The sequence below is a fragment of the Pagrus major genome, chromosome 7 (assembly GCF_040436345.1).
Source record: "Pagrus major chromosome 7, Pma_NU_1.0".
NCBI lineage: Eukaryota > Metazoa > Chordata > Actinopteri > Spariformes > Sparidae > Pagrus > Pagrus major.
Genome location: NC_133221.1, coordinates 28,527,070 through 28,542,347, shown reverse-complemented (window position 1 = coordinate 28,542,347; position 15,278 = coordinate 28,527,070). Strand labels below are relative to the sequence as shown.

Genomic DNA, 15,278 nt, shown 5'->3' with positions numbered 1-15,278 from the left:
TGTAACATTGTTAGACTCATCGTGGACAATACAATACTGATGCAGTGGAGGTATTTTTTGTTAAATGTATTCTTTCTCCCTGTCAAAACTTGATACCTACATCACCCACAATTCAACTCATACACAACAGTTCAGTTCAAGTAGGCCTATCTGCGGAATCACAGTAGCTACAAGGCGGGGTGGGGGGGTCGAGGGTTCGTGTGCGAGACTGCAGCTGGACTTGAGCTGCTTTCTCGACGGTTTTCCTCACGTGAGCCACAAAAGACATTATACAACTTTTTCACATATGTGGTAGTACTCCCTAAGACCTGAGACACACTTGGATGTGTAAAAGTCCCCATTCAGTGAAGCTATATTCATTTTGAAGAGCTCGGATAACATCGGGCTCCATAAAAGAACAAACCACGCTCTAATATAAAAAAATGTTCACAGTTTTCTAATGTTCTAACATTATGAAGTGAATGACGTCATGCTTACACCAATATCCAAGCAGACAGTTGGTGATTGATTTGCATTGGAAGATATGTGAGCTAAGCAAACTTGCTTATTTCTGTTGTCATTTTCAGCTGAGACTATAGTGTTTAAAGATATACTGGTAAACACAATGGTGTTGTGCTTTGGTGCAGTGGGCTTGCTGGTGTGTTTGACATTTCACCATCGGTCTGCTAGTTTTGGGGACGTGCCAGATGGTCTGTTACACAGAAAAATCTGGGGAGCTGCCACTAGAACTGAAACTGAAAAGGACAGGAACTTCAACAAAATACTAATACCATTTGTCTATCCCCGTCTATCACGGGCTAGCCTAAACCAATCAGATTAACAATAGAAGGCGCTACCAGCCGAGCCTGTTGGTAAATCAAACTTTTATGGAAGCCAGTCGAGAGAAGAGCGAAAACATCTTTTCCCTCGAGAAGCTCCTTCAGTGCTGTTGTTTGCTGTTCTCCAGGTCTGATATAACTGATGCTATAGCAGAAACTACGCTAACCTCTTGAGTCACCAGTAGAGAGTATGTATGGTAGTGAGTGGAGAAAGACAAATAATTTTTTGATCCTGCTTGAATTGTGCCATGAGCTACACTTATGATGTGTATCAATTTAATAGATAATTTAATAAGATAATTCAATAAAGTCACAGTTTGTCTTAAATAAAGTCAAATATCATCTACTTTTGTGTAGAACAGCTCAGTGATCTACATCATCTCGCTCAACATTCGTCTCCAACGCCAACATGGCCGCCAACTCGGCACAGCGTGTACGTATTTTCACAGTCTTACATTTCATCAGTTTTATGACAAGCTGCAACTTTCTTGACTTGGAAAATGAACTTTTAAATTGACACACATCATATGTGTGATTCATGACACAATTCAAACGGGAACGAAAAATTACTTGTCTCTCCTCATCCACTACCATACATATTTTTTTTCCAAAATAAGGTCCCATGAGGGAAGGGGCGTGGCTTCGGCACTCTATAGAATGCACACATCTTGAAGTCTGGCAAGATGAATTTGAAAGATTGCACCATAATGTGATCTAGCAAATCCAGCTGTCTGGAAAGGGTACGGTAAACTCAGGCAGTTATTTTCTTTTATCGGTGGCCCAACAGGAAAATGGTCTCCAACTGAATGTTAGTGAAATCATTATCATAAAGCACAAACATGCATTTTAAATGACTAAGATTTACACACTTAAATAACATCATGAAACAATTTTACGTAAGCAAGGGGATGGGTTTGGTTATCTCCGGAAGTTATTGTAAACAAACACTGTGATTGGTTCTGTAGTCGTAGCGCATTACTATAGATAACTCAAAAATTGCAGGTTGCTCTATTACATGATCATCTGTGGCAGATACAGTGTGACCCTGACCACAATTAGAGGCTTCCTTCATAGTTTCCCAAGGGGGAGGATATCAACACTTGCATGCCCAATTACAGTGAACATCTACAATTTCATCACACACTCATGTGAACACTGCATGCACACTGACCTTTGTCAGCCTCATCCTGCCACTCTCACTCCTCTCTGGACTCCTTCTCTTCAGAGACGAGCTCCTGACCACCGGCACTGGTTGCACCTCTTCCTCCCCGCACCAGTCTGAACTCAGGACGCAACCCATATAGATGGACAGGGTCCTGGACTCTGGGACTTGATCCTCCTCCTCCTCCTCTCTCTCTCTCTCTCTCTCGACTCTCCTTCTGTCCTCCCAGCTCCCCTCTCCCTCTCTGTCCTCTAAACAGGCTCCAGCTCGGGCTCCTGGGCAGCTGTTTTTGTCAGCTGGAGAGGAGGAGAGGGAGGCCCTTCCCCTTTTCCTGGCTCTCGTTCAGCCCTGCTACAGGGACAGAGGGAAGGATACACTCTGCATGCTCTCACCGCCCTCCCCCTTCTTTCTATACGCACTTTGAAAACACCTCTCTCTCCAACGTACACGCAGTCACATGTGGCCTCCACCCCCCTCACTGCTCCTCTTTGTTTCACACACCCAAACTTTGGTTCCCTACTTTGTTTTTCTTGGAGTCGATCACACTCACTACATCCCTGTTCAGTGGCCTTATCAAGGATTCATCTTCTTCATCTCCTTTAGTCCTTCACCTTTTATTTTCTTATTCTTTCCCATCCCCAAAAAACGCCTCTCCCTTCCTTCTCTCTCCCTGCCCTCCTGCTTCTACCCCTCTACTCTGGTTGCCTCACTCTTACATATACAATTACCTCTCTGTTCTCACCCCCACCCATCTCTCCTCCTCAGCAGTTTCCTGCTCCCAGATACAGGCACCCTCTCCTCAGCTCGGGCAGCACATGGTTGGCATTGTCTAGAAAACAACCAAGAAAAACCAAACAGTGACGGCAGCTGTTAGGATGCTGGGAAAAACTGGTGATTCAGAACAGACTGAGCCTCCGTCGGACTGAGCCCTCACTTGTTTACGACGCAGCAGCCTTGTCTTGTTTGTTGCGATCGAGAAAACAAGTCTTCTTTCACCACAGAATCCATACCTAACTTATAACAAAGGATGTGAGGAGTCGTATGAAGGAATGTCAGCTGCATCCTTGTCATTGTCTTGATGATTTCTGCCTGAGTAATGAAGGGAATTTCGAGCACAAATAGGCCCCCTCGCATTTTTATCGTTAAAGTGTGAAAAATATTAGCAGTGCTCGTGCAGTCTCTTTGCTGTTGTTTATTTCTTCTCCCTTGAGTGTTTTGGCTGCGACGCAAGAGCTCACAAGGCTTGGATGAGTGAGACTGTACCCCTTAAAAGGCAAATTCTTGATGCGCCTCCAAAAGCCCCCCTCCCTTCTTTGTATTTACTCTCTACATTCCCCCTTCCTTCTCATTTCTTTTCTTCTTTCTCTCTCTGTGTCTGCCTCGTCTTTCTTTTCCCTCTTCACACTTCAGTCTGGTTGTTGTAGGCATTTTGCCCCAGACAAGCCTTCCAGGTGTCCTTCCTTTTTCTTCCTACCGTCCATCCATCCCACCCTTCCAACTCTCCCCCACTCCGACCCCTCACCCCTCCTTTTGCTTTTGCTTCAATCCCTGCCCTCTATGTATATCTTTCAGGCAAGGTCTCAGACATGAGCTCAGGCTGCAGACAGCGTTTACAATGAGCCCCCCTCCTGATTTTACATGCCGTGAAATTAACTCCTTCTAATCAACTTGGTTCCTGCCAAGATCCTACTTTTGCATCTGGAAAATATAGAAAAAGACTATGCAGACTGAGCCATTATCTGCTGCTAATTTTCAAAGCCAAAAGAAAGATCCAAGTTTAATCTGATTAGGAAGAGAGAAACTAAAAAGCGGCCTCTTTTTGGCAATGATGTGGCCACCTTCTGTTGCAGCATACTTGGCAGAAATCATCAGGAGTCTTTGGCAGAAATCACTTTCAGTCTGGATCAGGGAAGATTAACGACAGATTTCTGGTGGATGGAGTTTTTGATGGGGAGGAAAGGAGGATGAGAAAGGATGACATCTCAGAGAGGAGTTGGGAAAGACAAGATAAACCAAGTCCAAATATGGTGATCCAGAGAGAAAGAGAAGTGATTGTGATCTGAAGAAACAAACGCCGGAGAAACAAAAGGAGCACAGAAATAGACACAGCTGATGATGTCAGGGATGACACTACATGAGCCTCCTTCCAGAACCGTCTCTTGATTGAAGATCTGTTTTCACATCTCAAGTTGATGACTTCAATCATCATCCGTGACACTTATTGCAAACAGTAACAACCCCTTTAAACTCTCTCTTAACCTCTCTTTGGACCCAATGCTGTAGCCAAGCATGTGTTTTTATGTATCACTTCTGAACTGCACCATAACTTCAGTGTTTGGGATGAATGTGCATGGCAATAACAAAGCCGTTAGGCCACAGACCAAGGACATCCATGCCAAGGGTGTGTGCAGCTGGGTAAACTCATATCTCACCAAGCATTGGAAAAGGACAGGGCCATATATATATATGCTATCCATATATATGCTATATGTACAATGCATGAGAGCAGTTTTTTCTGGGTTTGTTTTGGAGTTTGTCTGCCCCCTTGTGGGCAAAAATAACTTTAGCAGACTTAGACTACAGGTTTTGGGGATCACTGGAGGTAATTTATCACATTACATGCAGCTTCCTCTGGAGCCACAGAAGGCTTTAAACTACTTTTTTCACATATACATTAGTACTCAAAGACCTGTAAACACACTTTAATGTGTACATTTTTTGGAGTTAACCAGGCTGATGACTTTTTTAAATTTGTGTTACTGTCAAGCAAACCAACAATGAATCGATTCTATGAACAAGTTTTTTCCATGTTTCCAAAGCCCCATACATCTTATTCCTCTGTGCCGTAGAGCGCCATTGTTCTCCAGAAACTATTAAAAACACATCAGTGAGCCGCACTGTTACACTGGCTAACTTGTCCCTTCATTATGAACAACATGGGCCCTGTGGTTTATTTTCAGTCAATCACACAGCGGTCCTGCTGCTAGCAATACTAGCCAGCCCGAAAATTGTGTATTATTCCCCTGTTGAAAATAGTTCCTCAACAAATATCTTATTTCATCCTCTCTGAGTAACGATTGATAAAGACTGCTGTGCCCAGCTGTTGTTGGAAATCAATAGCTGTGGCTACATGGGAAACATTTATTCGATCAAATTGAAATCATTCAGTCGTTTAATCATATTTAGAGATTCTAACTTAACTTAACATGGACGCTAAATAAAGTGATCTGATGTGTGTTTACATACCCCAAAGTATTTAAGCCGTATATTAATGTGCGAAGTGGTTCCAGCTGCTGTGAAGTGTCTAATCCACCTGAAATATAACAGAAGAAGAAGAATAGGAAGGCTTTATTCAACTTTATTGTGAAAATTCAGTTAATTCATTTTCAAATTGGACCTGTGTCGTGCCCTTAAAAGAAAATTTGCATTTCTGGTTTGGTGGATTCCAGCTTCACCCTTTTCAAACACTTGACGCGTGTTGTTTGGAGTTTTTGACCATCAACAATGCTAACAATCTTTAAATCTTTGAAGATCTGTAACAAAATCCTATCTCCGCCTCCACCGCCACATGAAGTGAGCGTTGGCAGAAAGGATATATTTATTCCAACCAGAGAGAGATGATGGGATTAAGTGTTTTATAAGGGTCTGAGCCTTTAAAAAAAATAAAAACTATATTTTAGACATCCCTTAGTATTCACCCATGGGCTCAGGGCTGAGTGCCACAGACAGGATCAACTCAGAGATTATTGAGAGGGACTATGTTGGTTTAAGTCTTTCATTGGATTTGTTGACAATAAGAAAACTATGTAATACCACCAGCCTTATATTTTGATTCAAAGTAATTCTGCACCAAGCTGTTTGTGTAGAAGCTAAATCCTAATAAATCAGATCAGCTTCAGACTTTAATGGTTTTGGGACAGGACATGAGTGGAAATAATAAAAAGTTCTGGGATCAAGTCAGACAGGACGGAAATTTCACACCTGTGTTGCCCTCTGTGGCACAGTGCCTAGATAGCACCACAGGGTCATGAACAGGAAAGAACAAAAAAAGGGGTCATAATAATTAAAGGAAAAAATAAATCATGGCTATGAATGAAAAAAAAGCAAAAGCTCCAAAATGTTGCAAAACAGTTTACAGTTTACATCATATTCATAGGGGAGCAAAGGTTTTTTTGTATACGTGATAAAGTTTATCTTCATTCCAGATTGACGTCAGATTTGACACAGAGCGCACAGTGAACACAAAAGCCGGAAACAGAGTGTCTACTCCTGAAGGGCTTCTAGCTTAGTCATCAAGGAAAATATGGGAGGAAACTGAAATAAAGGTTGTCCGAGCCTACAAATGTGTCATATCCAAATCAGTTAGATGTTCCTACAGATAGAAAATAGTGGCCTGTATTACATTCTCTTGTCTCGGCACTGGTTCGGAGAATATAGGGCACCATGTAAAAAACCGGCCTCCAATAAAAGCTCAGAGAGAGGTACTCTGTAACTTTACAGCAGGTTACAGTACTGTGGTGATCTGCTTCATGACGCCAAAGTCCTGAAGCTGTCGGGAGGTTACTGCCTCATTAAAATCTTCTATAGGTCTCAGTTGTTTTTCAAAACACCTCGAATCTCTGTAACTCAGCATCAGTTTGAGCTTTACCAAGTCGCTTCCCCACTGCCAGAGATCTGCCCGATTTACTTTCATCAACTTATAACCGAAAACTGTTTCTTTACTTCCAGCACACCTGCCTCACCATCCCAAAAACACAGCTGTCATCAACGCCTCACATAAACTGGTTACCAAGGGAGAAACAAATGGCACTCAAGTCAGTAGACACAACTACTGTACCCCTAAAACCTTTCTCACGTCTTGAGTGTACAGTTACTGCACAGTTTACATTAAAGAATGATACCTATGTTTTTACGTGGTATATTTTAGCATATGTTCAAAACATTTGCCAAAGCATGTGTAGTGTTTCACTGGTTTCAATTCATTTCTGTATGGTACCAGTATTGACTTTCAGAGACTTGTAAGATGCATGATAAAGATACTAGTAAGCGCAGGAGTACACTGAAGGGTGGGGCTGACATTGGACGATCGCGATATACATGTACGTACAGCCCATCCTCATCATGTAGGAGGAAAGGAGGAAGTCAGGTATAAAGAGCGACAAAGTCTGCATAGGGAGAAGGTCGGGCTTTTACTCAGAAGACTATTGTTTGTGTCTAGTGTGAAACCAAATGTCAACGGTGAGTTATTTCAACTTACTAATGCACTTAAATTACGTGACAAACATAACGTACCTGAAGTTTTGTAAGTATTGTAGTTATTCTAACACAAACCACGGTGTTTTCCTAAACCTAACCAAGTTGTTATCTAGCCCAAACCAAACCACACTGCAAGCTCATGATGAGTCATTACTTAAGTCTGTTTTTAATGGTAAAAGCAGTGCAGACATTATAAATCAATCAATCTGTACTTGAAACTACATTACCATGAATCAGTGAACAATAAAAGCAGACCCTGTGTTCACTGTGACATATTAAGCAGGTCTCTGTAACTTGATTTTCACAGAGAAAAAATGGCATCCAGTGTTTGAGTTAGCAACATTCTTCATAAATTGGCTGGTTCAAAGCGTTCGTTTTGTGTGTGGAAAATGAGATAAAGCATGCAAGAAATGTTGGTACAGTTTGCTCTTTGGTTGCGAGCAAAACACCAAATGTTAGCTTCAAAGTATTGCAAGAAAAACAAACCAAATATGTTCTTTCTAGAGGGCTGTGTGGAACAAAATAGAATCCTCAACAATCCTCTCTCCTCCGACATGTAGACTAGAACCTGCTGAAGCTGAGTCCTCAGGGGGAAGGCCACGACATGGGAACCAGAGGAGAGGCTGGGAAAATGTGCTCACATGTGCTCACAGTGGTTCTCAGTGCAGGAAGTTTTTTAGTTTAAGAACAAGAGCTTCCTCTCATCCTGCTCTCGATCACTCAAAGAAAATACTGACACATTGCTGTCACACATGCCTTAACTGCTAGTTGGCGGATCAACAAGTACTGATTATCTTGGTATCATGAAAGTGGAAACACATGCCTGTATGAACTGAAAGGGCCACCGTGCTCCACAGTCCAGTGTGGTTTTTACGGATTTTCGGGGGAAACATTCAATAGACTCAAACATGATGAGTGAAATGTGGTGGACCCTTCCCTTCAGCAGATCCATTTTGGTTAACCGTGGCTGTAGGTTAACTGTAAAACGACGTCATGAGTTGATTAAAAAGAATTCTTCAGTTCCCACGGCTGTCTAGTGGTATGAGAATGTCCTTCTCATGAGCGTTATGAGCGATTATGGATGCTGGACCGCATGTTGTTAGGTCAAATTATTATCGTAGTGCAGAACAGAACATTCCTTGACATAGGACCTGCTACCTAAAACATTAAAACTAGAAAATGCCTTTCCTAAAAGCTGACAGAAGTTGCCTCACAGTGCACTACTGTACCAACTGCCAGGAATCAAACCGGTGATCTTCTGGACCAGTGCATGGACACGAGCTTTATGCTTTAACCCAGTGGTTTTCAAACTTTTTGTTTCCAAGGAACACCAAAAGCCAAGCCAAGGCACACCTGTATTTCATTCAGGAAAAATAGTCTCCACAGCATGTGTTATCTATCTTTGTACATGTTTGTTTTGAGTTCTCTCAAGGGTTTTTAAAGGATTTTTTTGGGCACACATGGGCTCAATCCGGCCCACAACATCCTCAAAAAAATAAAACAATCTGCAAAAAGTCAATAAGAGACTGTGTTAATGAAGGGCAAACGACTACAGTGAGTCTGCATTGCTATACAGCTTGATTCCAACAGAGGGCACTGTCTACATTTTGATTGGACAATAGGCCTCAAGTTGACTCTTGCTCACTCACCAAGTTACAGTAGCGGTGATAATCACCTGTCCTCTGTGCTTCAACATCACACATGATGCTCGACTTTGATGGTCTTGCAAAGAGAGTTGATTGTCTCAACTGTTCCCATTAGGCTATATCACAGGGGTAGACACTGCTCTTCTCTTAAATATCTTACAGATATACTTTATTCTCATAGGTTAGTTACAGTTACATCTGTAAAACAGTATGTTTAATGTTTCACTTCAATTGCCCAATTTGTGGCTCTTCGCTTACATTTTGTAAATCAGTTTTCCTTCTGGAAAAAAGTGTTGCTCACCTCTGTTTTAGGATATAGATTTTGCCTCTGTATCAGGAAGTAAATGTGTACAAACAAGGATATAGTAAATTAAAAACTGATTCATTAGTTGATAATAATGATAAATAGTAATAATAATGTTGTAAGGGTTGTTGGTCAAATTCCCAAGGCAAACCTGGACATGCCCATTGGCACATCAGTGTGCTTCGCCACTGAGCTGGACAGCAGTGTGTATGTACATAGGATATGAATGACTTTTTATGGCTTTATTGTGATAGGACAAGAAGGAGTAAGTGGAGTGAGAGAGGGAGAGAGAGGGAGAGAGAGAGGGAGAGAGAGAGAATGGGGATGACATGCAGCAAAGAGCCACAGGGAGGATTTGAACCCTCAACCTCAGCGTTTGCAGCTTTTGTACATGGAGACAAGCTCTGAACTATATAACTATCGGGGCACCTCTGAGATGTAGTATTTTAAGATGTAGTGCCTGTCAGACTGACAAAGTTAAACTTGTGACCTGTACTAAAGTACTTTCCTATGAACAACCCTGGTACACCTGAAGGCATTAACATTTATAGAGGAGAGAGGTTCTAACTGTTCCACATATTTCATTCACAGACATTCAGACACTGCAACATGTGTATTCAATCATCCAATCAAACATGTGTATGCATGTATGGAGTTTGGAAATACGTGGCAAAGCCTCAGGCTGTTGTGTAAAATTAACATCTAATGCATTAGTCAAAGCTCCCATAAAAAAAGCTCCAGGAAGCAGCTGTGTGCTGCTCTTTAACAGAGGCAGGGCGCTTAATCACTTCAACATTTGTCAAACCAACCAGTTAGTCATCATCCTTGAACTCTTTTCTCTTGTAAAACTAAAAATAGTGTTTGAAAACACTTCAGACAATGCATACATCTCACCGTGTTACTTGTTGAAGTTTGTTTTCAAGTGTGGAGAGGACACTTGTTTCCCCTTGTGGCAAAAACAGGAACTACAACTGCAGTTCTCACTGACTGCCAAGTTTAATTTAAGTCTTTCTTAAACAATAATAAGCTGCCCATATAGACAGTTGCTGTAGTCGTCCCTCCTTTTAATATTAGTCACTGTGAGATCCTTTACTTCCAGTGTAAGTGATGGGGACAGAATCCATAATCCTCATTCTGTGTAAAAATACACTCTTAAATTCACCTGAAGCTGCTGTATGAGGATATATATGCTGTATGAGGATAATATGAGGATTCCGCTAAGTTAAACAAAACTATGTCTTTAAGTCATTTTAGTACGACATTTCCCCTTTGTTTTCCTGTCCCTCCACAGCAGTTCAGCATGTAAACACAGTCCAAGAAAACACAGAGTGAGTTATGTACTGAGAAAATTCAGTTTTGTGTAATGTAGATTGTTAAACTTCAGCTTGAGACAAACTTTTGAATATATCTTTGCATAGAGGAGGGACTGAGAGTTTTGTTGATCTCTAAATGGTCAGTATGAAGTGATTACAGCAGAAACTATGTCAGTATACATTTGGACGAGTGGGTATTGTATTGAAACAGATTTGAAGAAAAGGGAACCTCACCTTTATTGAATGCTTTTAATGCTGTTTCCCCCTCATGATGGTCGCACATCAGAAGCAAGTGTACAGTGGTGTGTATAGGCAAATGGTTCATTCTTTGTTTGCAGGAACTGAGCTGGTTTGCAGACAGTGTATAAACAGTGAATACATGTTCATATTCCTGACCACGCTGACTGTTCTGTATCGAAAGAGCACCACCTCATGGTAGAAAAAGTGGAGTTACATTGAGTTTTCTCTACATTTTACAGCACGGCACTCATGATCAGCTGTCATAGGTTGCAACTCATCTTATCCTGTTAGCTCTGAGAGACAACTGTGATGTATGAAAAATACTCTGTGGGTTCAACATTGAACTGAACTGATGATGGATAGATGATAGAAACATGCCTTTACACATTAAAGTGTCTTTACAGAGTACTTCTGTATGTGAACTCAGTAGTATAAAGCCTTTTGTGGCTCCATAAGAAACTGCATGTAATCTGAAAAATTGTCTCAAGGGATGTCACTCAGTTGCTAAGCATTGTGGGTAATGCATGTGTGAGGTTTTGAAAAGAAAGAAGAATGCTTGGAATAAAAAGGTGACATCTCTGTTTCTGCTGTATTTGTTTTTAAACGGTCCATAATAAGTCCGACAGTGTTACAGGGCTGCAATGCTAGACCGGGGCTTTCCAAAACCTGGTGCCAACAACCCACAATGCAACTAAACCACTGAGTGACATCATCTATAAGTGAGAAAGACTTGCAGACCCTAGATTAAATTATGGTTAAGCAGTTATCAGTGGTTTTACATTAAGAGTGACTCAGGTCTGATATTTGATTAGCCTTGCTTGAATTAAAGAGGACTGTTAGTCCTTGGTGGAGGTCCAGAGCACAGGATGAAAATCTCATCAGTCTGAGGCTCCTCTGCTTTAATCTCATCCTGTAGACTAGACAGATTTGATCTCATCTAACCACAAACTCCATTTAGCAGCTGTTCTGGAGCTTTTGACCATTTGACATGATCATCTTCAGAAGAATTATGTCTTATGACTTAATTACAGTAATTTAAGTAGTTATAACCAGTTACTTTCACCCATGCATATGAGGAAGTGTCCAACAGTGGCATCTTGTGGTCGAATCCCTTTCACATTTCACATTTTTACTCAAACATCGTCACTAGGGAGCAGTGCAGGCAAAGAAATCTCTCCTCATGCTTCCAACTCTGTTAGATTTCTATGTCTGAATGTCTGCTCTTAAATTAGTCCCTGCATGAATTTAAATAGACCAACATGTTTGTCCTCCCCATCACTTAATCTTTTTAATTTTATGGGAATTGGCCATAAATATTTGTGTATATTACATTATGCTCTGATTCTTAAAACAGTTAATGTTGTTATAGGAAAGAATCAAATCTTTTAATTAAACATGTCTGCCCTGAGGAGACACTGGACTGAGGTGATGCAGATGAGTCAGCGTGTCACAAGATTATCAGGTTCATTTCATTAACTGGCACATGATGGTTATGTCTGATGGTTTCTATCTGCGTGTGTGCGTGTGTGCGTGTACTTCCATACAAACCATTACCACACCAGTACTTCATGTGCCCCTGTCACACTGTGTGACAGGGGCACATGAAGTACTTGTCACACTAGCTGGTTTGATGACCATGAATTTCTTTGGCAGCAGCTTCTGACAGACAAGGTGTGTTTGTGCTCATGCAACTGAAGCATGTCTGGTTGAACAGGCAAATTTACAAAGTTGTTTATAGGGGCCAAAATCTGTGTGGACATGAGAGTTAAAGTGAAAGAGGAGGCCTGAGAGAGGGTAGAAACGAACACCAGCCGAGGACGGTTTTCTTACTCCTTACAGATTTTTCCTGCCGGTCATCAAAAAGTCTTAGTAACTCCCAAACAGCTCCATCATTGTTTTGACAACAGTGACACCCCCACACATTCCTGCCGGAGCTGCTGGACCTGGACTACTGTTCACTGTACACTTGTCGGTTTCATTAATGTATCACCCAAGAAAACCGCTTTTTCTTCATTTAGTGCTCACTCCTGGACATCACAGTTTCTGTCTGGCTAATAATACACTGGGCAGGTCACCAGCTGTCAGAAAAAGAAGAAAACAGGGAAGTTAATTTACTCGTTACAGAAAAAATGCTACTGTTCTCAAAAAGAGATCCATTATTCACCCGGTTATCTGATATGTTTTTGCAACCGTAGTCAGGGCAGTCACATGTACAGGACTTCCCATTCATTTTTCATTGTCATGACAACGCTTGCAAAGCACAAATGCATGTCAGAGAGTTATATGTCAGTGCCAGACAGGAAATGAGCTCTTTATTCTTGTTTTGACATTTGTGTGAATGAGACATACAGAAGGAGAGAGAGTGAGAAATAGAGAGACACTAATACAGATAAGAGCGTGTTTTAATAAATCAAGACAAACTCATTAATCAGGTGGACAATGCTGTGATTCACACTGCACAGAAGGCCACTCTGTCGAGCTTGATTGCCCTTTAAACGCTGGACTTTGGTCCGATATCTGTGATGTACTTCCGGATCACTGTGTGTAAAGCTTTTGATACAGTGTATGATGATAAAACACATTTTCTTCAATGCTGTGGTAATCTAACTATAAAGCATGGAATCTCTGTCTGTCTGTCTGTCTGTCTGTTATTCACATATCTCGAGAACCGTTAGTCCAATCCACTTCACAATTGCCAGGTTTGCTGCTGAGGATGCAAGGAAGTGCAGTGTTGAATTTGGTGCAATTTGGGCAATTAACAGTGAACACTGCTATGTACAGCAGCGGGGGCATGGCTTCAGCACTCTGGCTTCATGGCTCTGCAATCTGAAGCTGGGCTCACACGTGATCCCTCTCACGTGATCTCATGGGGGAGCAGACGTAAATAAAATGGAGACCAGCTTGGTGCAACAACTTGCTGTAGTACCACGTTGCAGTGAGAAAAAAAAAAACAAGCAGAAGGTTAAACAAGTCTGGATGAGTAGGGAGATGCGGTCAATTTGCTAGCTAACGTAAGCCTCAAGGACTAGAATGTTTACTGTTGCCTCTCATTGGTTGTCGTGGTCTGTGTGCATTTCAGGAGACTGACGACTGGATCTGTAAACCCCTCACATGACCAGATAATCTTTTGAACAGGCGCTGCACTAGTTTAGTTAAAGAAAGAAAATACATAGAGAGACAAGGATATTTTAACTCTCTGTATACCTTACTGTTTCCTGTACTGTTGCCAGTGAGTGGTCTCATATATCACACATATAAAACTGTGTTAACGTGTGAGGCCTATTGAGTTTTTAATGAATTACAAATAGGATCCATTGTCTGTCTGTACCCCTCATCTGTTAGAAAGCTGTCGAACCAAAAAACACATGGAGCTTGGAAAGGAGATGGATCGGCATACATTATTACTCTATGAATAGACTCTGTGTGTGTGTATGTGTGTGTGTGTGTGTGTGTGGAGGCGATGTGTCTCAGTTTTTCGTGGAAAATTTCCCAGAGTGGTTTTGACTCTGTCATATTTTCCCCTGTGCTCATTTTCCAACATTGAACCTCAGCAGAGGCCTGTCTTGTAGTAACACACATCCAGAATCCTTATTCAGACGAGCACGGACTAAACGTAATGCTAACGGCTTCTTTTAGGGAGTAAGAGTGATTCAAAAATGCAGCATGGTTTGTTGTTAAGAGTCAGTCATCACCTCTTAATGGAATTTGATTCAGACATTTTCAACAGCAGCTCATTACAGCCTCATATCAAACCAGTTTACATCATGAGCTCGTCTGTTTTTAGACCCTCATGTAACAGCTACATAATAAGTGACGGTGTATTGAACCTGCTGTAAAGATGAAGGGAACGATGATGTGTTGAGGTGTGTTGGTGGTGATGTCGATGTTTGGTTGCAGAAGGCAACACCTGTCCGCCCACATAGTCACCTCTGGTCTGTGTACTCTCACTTAATACACTAATACTGACCGGCATTAAACAACAGGTGAAGTTAGCTATTAGCTGGAGAATATAGTGAAGTATTTGGAGTTGGAGGAGAACGTATATTAGACTAACATTAAGTGGGTGGCCACAAACTAACCTTATTGTCAGACAAACATGGTGATATTAACCCCAGATTACTAACAATGACATCTTTTATGATATCAGATGCATCATCACTGCATGTAATATGAGAGGGTTTACTCCCATTGTTAAACTCACAGGTAATTAATACCGCCCCCCTTTGTAATGTTTTACAGCCGTTCAACCCATTGTTTTGATGATACGGCCCAAACCCTGTTTTCAGATGCAGCAGCCAGCTGTTGTCAGCAGAAAAGGTCTGATGAACCCACTTTATCAATTCAATTACTTCAATGAACTCAAATAGTTTATTTGTAAGCTTTAAAAGATTGCGTGTCCGGCCTAACAACAGTTTGATCCAGTGCTCACCTTTGCTAGCTAAAACAATTAAGTCAACCAGTGTTTGCAAGCTGTTTGAAATGAGTAGTGTTTCTTAGCTGGCAGGGTGACAGATGCCTATAAAAATCATACACCTCCTT

The 15,278-nt window shown here is 41.4% G+C and overlaps 1 protein-coding gene across 3 annotated transcripts in view; it reads right to left on the bottom strand.

Moving 5' to 3' along the window:
• Positions 1-2,130, bottom strand: part of tns2a (tensin 2a) — a 62,717-nt gene extending 60,587 nt beyond the window's left edge. For all 3 annotated transcript variants that reach the window (XM_073469511.1, XM_073469513.1, XM_073469512.1), the window contains exon 1: positions 1,990-2,130. In XM_073469511.1, coding sequence (XP_073325612.1) covers positions 1,990-2,118 — 129 coding nt within the window. In that variant the 5' untranslated portion in view covers positions 2,119-2,130. The remainder of the gene's footprint in view (positions 1-1,989) is intronic.
• Between the last annotated feature and the right edge of the window lie 13,148 nt (positions 2,131-15,278).